The sequence below is a fragment of the Artibeus jamaicensis genome, unplaced genomic scaffold, assembly GCF_021234435.1.
Source record: "Artibeus jamaicensis isolate MK-2021 breed Jamaican fruit bat unplaced genomic scaffold, CSHL_Jam_final contig_64, whole genome shotgun sequence".
Taxonomy (NCBI): Eukaryota; Metazoa; Chordata; class Mammalia; order Chiroptera; family Phyllostomidae; genus Artibeus; species Artibeus jamaicensis.
The window spans coordinates 22,726-30,866 of NW_026521911.1; the positions used below are offsets into that span (position 1 = coordinate 22,726).

An 8,141-nucleotide genomic window follows, 5' to 3' on the forward strand; every position below is an offset into this window, starting at 1 on the left:
TGAAAGTAGGAGTTAAGGTTCATTCGGTTTTCATACAGACATCCAACTGCTTTAACATCATAGAGACATTTTCTGTCACTGAATTGCACTGATACCTCTGTTGAATATCAGTTCATTATGTTTGGAAATTTGCTGTTTTCTTTACCATTTTTTCAATAATGAACTGATCTATTCTTACCTAAACAAAGGCCACATGATATATCAACATACTTTCATATTGCACAAAATATCTCTTCAATTGTAAATATACATACTCTATATTTAACAAAAATTATGTTCATACAAGTAAGCTCACATGAATGTAATCTCAACAATACACCCTTTGATACATGCATTCAAATTGCCTGCTTTTGTACTTGTGTACACAGAAGAGAGAGAAAAGTTAGGGGTTAATGCTTCCAGCTTTGGTCTCAAGTCTCAGAGGAAGCCAGTGTGTGAGGCAGCAGGGTGTAGGAGGAGCAAGAGAATTAATGCCTGGCAAAGAGAAAAGCCAGAGGTTAACACACCTTTAAATAGGCTCTAATCTGAGGTCTCTGCTAAGGGCTGAATCCCAGGAGCCACCTAGAACTGCTTATGGTCATGCAAGTTTTGGTCAGAGCTCAAGGTGAGTGGTTCTCTGTGCCCCACTCATCTCTGCCCTTCCCACAGATCAGTAGGACTCACGGAGGTTCAAAGGAGCTGGGAGGCAAGGAGTGCACTGTGCAGGATGGCCTGATTGACTGGGGGCTCCTTGTCCAGAGATCTGTAGCTGCTGACCTTCCTTCTGAGAGGGACAGAAAGGTTCACTGCTTGCACTGTCCTTCAGGGAAACTCTAGAAAAATAGAAAGACCACTTCCATATACAATTCCTCCCCAAAGGAGGTTAAATCTGAACCTCACCCTGCTCCAGCATTGTGGCTCCATGCTGTAGTTTAGATGCCCCAAAGTGAGAAAACAGAATCTAAATATACCTGAAGCAATTTCTTAGCAAGATCTCAGCCCATTTTATCTTTTGTCCTCTTAAGTTTGAACAACACAAATGAACTAATAAACACAACTATTTCCATATAATTAGTGGAGCAATTGAGTCCCCATACAGCCAGGGGGTGGTAGCACAGCTGGACTAAGCCCATATTCACATGAAAGCAGAACTCCAGTATTGTGAGAATATATTTCTCATAACCATATTTGCTGAGCCAAAAGCTATACCAAGTTCTCACAAGTTAGACTGTATTTGGAGGAAAAGAAAAATTGAATGTGAAATTCAGTGTGTGATCACCCTAGCTATAATGCTTGAAAAAGATGACTAAATTTCACCTTCAATATGTAGTATGCTCACAAGCATGCTAGCCCATGAAGGGTGGGAAAGGACAACATATTTAAAATCAAGGAAGGGAGGAAGGAACGTGGTACAAAAAGGAAAAGGATAATACTCTTCTTTCCCTATGCTTTATGGAATGAACATTTCCATCCCTAAACCAGATGCAAACTTATAACCTGTGCTTCCCCTCAAAAACATTATTGAAAACTTCACACACTGCACAAAAATGATCAAGGATTAACTCCCTTTCCACTCTCCATGACTTATATGGCCTGAACTCTGCATGTGTTGAGTGTGTAAGTTTGAGAGAAAAAAAGAGAGAGAGTGAGAGAGAACAGAATTGCTGATAGCAAGGGCACCAGATTCAATGGGAGAGCAGCAGAATATACAGAGAGAAAAGAGGCTCCTGTTGATGGCATCCACATCCTACTTCAGACTTGGGCCCAGGTCAGCTTTACCCTTTCAGTGTTCACCCAAGAGAGAAAACCTTACAGCAGAAAATCAGAGGCAACGGAATGAGGAAGCTGAGAAGCATCTCTTATGGGAGAGAGCTCTGGTCTGTGAGAGGCCATTTGAGAGTCTGGGGTATAAATGAAGCAGAGGCAAGAAACTAGCTTTCAAAAGAGACAGCACACTGTGGATAGCTGAGCCCTGGCTGAGAAGAGTCACCACCACCCCCACAAAAAGCATGTAGAACGGGTAAGTTCTCCATTAAGGCTCATAGAGGCAGAAACTAATAAAGATGCTATCTTATAGAAAGCAGCCCATACAAAGAAGACCAAACTGGAGCATATTCTAGAGCCACTCCAACAAAGTGGCAGACATTCTGGCTTCAAATACAGATCATTCTATAATATTCGTATATAATTTTGTGTGTATCTTTCATATCCACCTTTGTTATGATAAGGCAATGATCTCTGCTTTACTCCACAAGGGCAAGTGTCCCCATCAATCATTGTCTAGCAGAGGCAGTGGTGTGTATGACCAAAGCACAGGGTGTGGAGTCACGTACTTGTCTCTAATTTATTGTGTTTCCCTACTGGCTTCCTCCCTGAAAGTTGCCTAAATGGGATAAAAAGACCTAGTGCAAAGTTTTAAAAAATCAGTTGTTACTTCTAAAGAATAAAATGATGAGAATTACTATGACAATATAGATCAAGATAGTTTTCACTGAGCAGATTCTACTTTCAAGAAAAATTTGATTCTTATTTTAAAAATCACACTTATGCCTAGTACATTCTGAACCCATTTTGAATAGCATAAGTATGAATAATCTGGGGTAGTGTAACTCTATGTTGCAAAATTCTATTTATTGAAACAGTTGAAATTATTCTATTTTATCATTAAACCCAGTTGCCCTATTATTCAACTACTCCTTCCAAAATATTATGAATAATACTTTTTTTGATTTGATTGTTATCACTTGTGCAGAGTACATTCCCTTCTCAGTGAAGAACAATTCAACCATGCCGTGATGTTGGCTTCAGGAAACAGCTCTTCTCATCCTGTGTTCTTCATCCTGCTTGGGATCCCAGGACTTGAGAATTCTCAATTTTGGATTGCCTTTCCATTTTGTGCTATGTATATTGTGGCTATAGTTGGCAATATAACTGTACTTCATGTAATTCGAACTGACCACACCCTGCATGAGCCCATGTACCTCTTTCTGGCCATGCTGGCTATCACTGACCTGGTCCTCTCTTCCTCCACCCAACCTAAAATGCTGGCTATTCTCTGGTTCCATGCTCATGACATTGAATATCATGCCTGCCTCACCCAGGTGTTCTTCATCCATGCCTTTTCTTCTGTGGAGTCTGGGATGCTCATGGGTATGGCCTTGGATCATTATGTGGCTATCTGCTTCCCACTTCATCACTCTAGTATCCTGACCCCATCTGTAGTAGGTAAACTGGGGGCAGCTGTGATGATGAGAGCACTGCTGTGGGTGAGCCCCTTCTGCTTTATGCTCTCTAGGCTGCCCTTCTGCCCCAACCAAGTCATTCCTCAGTCATACTGTGAGCACATGGCTGTGCTGAAGTTGGTGTGTGCTGATACTAGAATAAATCGTGCATATGGGCTCTTTGTGGCCTTCTCAGTGGCTAGCTTCGATTTGCTTGTCATCAGTGTATCCTACGTGATGATCTTGAGGACTGTGCTGGGGTTGCCCTCTAAGGAAGCCCGACTGAAGGCTTTTGGCACATGTGCCTCCCATATCTGTGTCATGTTGGCTCTTTACATCCCAGCCCTCTTTACTTTTCTCACCCACCGCTTTGGTCATCATGTGCCCAGAGTGGTACACATCATGTTGGCTAATCTCTATCTACTGGTCCCTCCCATGCTCAACCCCATCATCTATGCAGTGAGAACCAAGCAAATCAGGGACAGAGTTATTCAAGGATGCTGTGGAAAAGACCCATGAGCCCAGGGGCATAGCATCACAACCAACCCAATTGCCCTACTGATCTGGGGAGAGAAACACAGAAAGTTTGCCTGGCCATCACATGTCATCAGTAAGTCATTTCTGTGAACAACTGGCTCAGAGGTCAGCCAGCTTTCAAAAGCAAATGGAAACCATTTTCAAGATGCCAAGAATGAGCATTCTTTGTGAGATGCAGTTGATAAATGCTTAGTTCACCTATGTTCATCATCACAAGAAAACAGTAAAAAATGTCTACTTCTAAAATTAGTGAATATTTGAAAAGGATGTCACTTTACACAGACCACTAAGGTAAAAATTGTTTATAGAAGAATAAGTTAGTATACTTTGCAAAAAAGGAGTATAGATATTTCCAACAAAATGGTTAAATATGTATATATTTCCTCTATATTAGAATCTTTTTTATAGAAATAACATTTTGTGAAAAAAAGTACAAAGACATGTATAGATTTATTATTTATAAAAACCAAAACAGAAAAACATTCAAATATTAATCTATAAGAGACCAGGTGAAGCAATGAGCAATTGAATGTTATATATCATTTAACTATTACATTTGTAAAACATGTCTAAGGATGTTAAAATGGTCAAGTTATAATATTAAAAGATAAAAATTAGATTCAGAAAATACACTCAAATGCTAATAACAGCTACTTGGAGTAGTGAGATTTGTGGCATTTTCGTTAATTTTGCACCTTTATTTATTATTTTTAAATTATCTTCAATTGAGGAACTTTAATTTTAATATGAAAACAAGTAATTAAAGCAAAACAAAGTGCACAGATGAGGTTAATTAAGTGCCAAAATCTAGGGGAATGCACTGGGCAATCTGTGAGGATGAGTGGCTCTAGAATAGATTAAGTTCCAGAAAGCATAAAAATTTAGATGTAAAATTTTCAGAATCTCAACTAATTCAGACTGCTAACAATTAGGTTTAGGTATTCTGAGTTGGTCTCTCTTTACAAAATTTGCTGATTTCCTGATGATAATGGATTTCAGAATGAAGAAGTTTAGGGAAAGAATAAGGAAGGAGACTCTTCTCAAGGTAACTATATTGTATGGTTAAAGATAGTAAAAAACTCCCTAGAACTTATAATAGTATTTGTTAGTATTCGATTACCTTTTAAAACTTTAAGCTCTTTTACAAAACTATGTTTGCTTTTTTCATGGCTTCAACTTTACTGAGGTATGCTTTATATGAACAAAGTAGCATATATGTAATATGTGCCATATTTTGATGTTTGGAAATCCTCATACAAGCCATAAGCATATTAGTTTCCATCCTTACATTTGTATTTTTATGTTTGTTCACCACTCTCCTGTCAAAGACAATAGTAAAGAAGGTTCTAGAATTTAGGTTTTAATATTACTAAAACCAACATCAGATAAAGATGCTTTAAGAGGAATCAGCAGCATGTTTGCTTCTCCCAAAAGAAATAGCTCTTGGAACCTAAAATTGTCCCCAGAAGTTAAGCAGTATTCTGCAGGATTATTTTCATAATTCCAAAATTTTATAGTTGTAAGAGATCTTGGTTCCCTTATCAACAAATCAGTTAATGATTGTGAGTTGCCCTGTTTTTTTCTTATTCAAACTAACTTCATTATTGTATAACTTGTGATAATAAAATCGAAATATTGTAATACAGTTTGATGAATTCTGACACACATAAATGTCTGTATAGCTACCAGCCTAGTTAAACTATACAACATTTATATCACTTCATAAATATTTCTCCTACTTCTTCAGAGTCAGTCACTTGCTTCCACCCCAAACAGGTAGATGCTGACATGATGTCTATCACTATAAATTAATATTTTTTATAAATAAAGAACTAAATGACACATTTTTAGTGTGGTGTTTCCTGCTCAGTATAAAGATTTTTCAGATTGACCCATACTCTTACATGTAGAAGGAGTTCATTTCCTATTATTGCTGAATAGCATATTATATTTTTTCAGCACACTACAATTGGTATATTATTAATTTTCTCCTTTGCTTCAAGCCTTGTACTCTTGTTTATTTCCAAACACATCAACTACTATCTATCTTACTGCTTTGCTCTTAATCATCCACTTTGCTCCATTGTTCTTTTCTAGGACATTTTGTCTCCCTCTAGTCATCCTTTAGGTCTCAACTAATACCACCTTATTAGCAACATATTTTTTAACCTATGTATCTCAGTTAGATCCTGCCACCTATAATTTCCTTCAACACAAATATTTTATTTCCTCCTTACCTTAACACAGTATGTAATTATTTAAATTACTTATTTATCATCTATTCCTCTGACTTGAATATAAATTCTGTAAAAACATTGCATACATGCTCACTATTCTAGTCCTAAACCTAGCTCACTGCAAAAAACACTAGCAACATGAATGAATGATTTAATCACATGTGCCTGATTTCATTGTCCCAACAATTCCACTACTGACCACAAGATGGTACTTACAAGTTTATTTTTGGCTTATTTCTACAGAACTGAATACCAGACCCCTCAGTCCTAAGAGCTCCTTTAATCATTCCCATGGAAATGTAAAGGATGCTGTCAGTTAAATAAGATAAATCTGTTATGTAACTAAAATTTTCCTTCATTCACTTCTTTTTGTTAGGAAATTTTAAATATTTGGAACATATATCATTTATCTATTGAGCAATTATTCTACACCACGTGCTCTGTAAGAGGATGGAAATAGAGTGGAGGACAAGAGAAATTGGCGATCAGACAATCTGATTAGTATAAGGCTACCAAAATGACCATGCCAAATACCTACAATTCCAGCTTCAATATAAAAACAATAATTACTGAAGTCATGCAGGTCTGCCATGATCAGAACCAAGCTTAAGTATTATAAATCAGTGAAAATAGATGATTGCCTTCAATAGGACCTGAAAAACCCAGAGGGTCCAGGGCATCAGATTTGTGACTAACCTCAAACTTCTCTCTAATCATTAGCAAAACTTACCAAGTGAGCACTTTGAACGGGGGACTCAATTTCCCATTTTTAAGAGGGGGAGCATCATTACCATGCCTCTTTTCTCTCAAGTAACACATATCTCTGATGAGACATAGTGACTAAGACCAGACAGAACTTAACAAAAGCAGTCCTTGGCAGGGCAGCTTCTCCTACTCTTTAAACATTACTCAGAGCTGAGCCAGGCTTTTAGGGCTTTTTTCTACAGTAACTTCAAAAGGGAAATGTTTCATCTCTATTGTCTACTCTGTACAGAGCTAAACACAGTATTATCGGTATCATGACATTTCACACTTAAATTCAGCAAACATTTCCTCTTTCATTTAATGACTGAAAATACTGTGCTTGGTGCTAGGATTGTGGACATTAAACTTTTGTCTTTCATCCTATAAACTTCCCTATGTACTCACAACACCTGGTACAATCTGCTGTTGTCATACTCACTCCTTTACACCCTAATGATTTGATGTTGGATTTTAATGTCATTCTCAGTCTGCTAAACCTGAAGTCTTTCACACAGGCTGCTCTATCCTGAGCCTCGAACTCCCAGTGCCTGAGGAGGGACAGAAAGGCCCAAGGAGGTACCATGCCTGACTGCAGATCACATCTTTCTCCCCAGCGCTATCCCAGATAAACCTGTAGTCTCAGTCTTTGGGCCCTGATCCTCAATTGTCTATCTTAAGTATAGACTATCATGGAAAAGATTGGGGATTCTCTAACATCTGGACCCCCGCCAGATAGTTACCATCCCCAGCATTTCTTACAGGCCTTGCCTCACTGCACCTTGCCTCACTGCATGTGCATATGTCCAAGTAGGTGTAATCATCCAGTTAAAGTTTGTAGATGAGGAAACAGAAATGAAATAATCTAAGTAACATGCATGGTGTATTTCAGAGCCAGAATGTACAGCAGAGCCAGAAAGTGGGGGGGGGGGGGAATAAACAATAAAATTAAAAATATATATTAAAAAAAAACAAAACCCAAACCCCTAGGTAAGAAGAAATCAGGTGCAGGTCGTAGGGAGGCCTGTAAATACAGAATTTTGGTTTGTTTAATTCTGAAGACATCCATATGGTATTCCATTTTAATGATGCTCCTGGTCTTGTTTAGGGACAAAAATGCACTTTAAGAAGAGATTGGAAAAGAAATTCATGAAATATCAGGGGGGTCACTTTGTAAAGTACATGATTGTCTAACCATTGTGCTGAAAAAATACACAATAATATTGAATATAAACTATAATTGAAAAATAAAATAATAATATTAAGAAAGAGATTTGTGCAAATTTGTTTCTTAAAGGAAACAGCCCCATTTTAAGCTTCATGTTTTTAAAAGAGGATCAAGGCCAGTGGGGAGGGGATTGACACAGGCCTCCACTTAATTGGCTTGCAGTAGCAAAGGCTCAGTGCATGTGGTAAACCAGATCTG

At 37.9% G+C, this 8,141-nt stretch overlaps 1 protein-coding gene across 1 annotated transcript; it reads left to right on the forward strand.

The window, feature by feature from the left end:
• The first annotated feature begins 2,771 nt into the window (after nt 1-2,771).
• On the forward strand, nt 2,772-3,719 carry LOC119047670 (olfactory receptor 52R1). The gene has a single exon (XM_037143121.2). It carries the CDS (start codon nt 2,775-2,777, stop codon nt 3,717-3,719), a length of 945 nt encoding a protein of 314 aa, XP_036999016.2. The 5' UTR covers nt 2,772-2,774.
• Nucleotides 3,720-8,141: the final 4,422 nt, after the last annotated feature.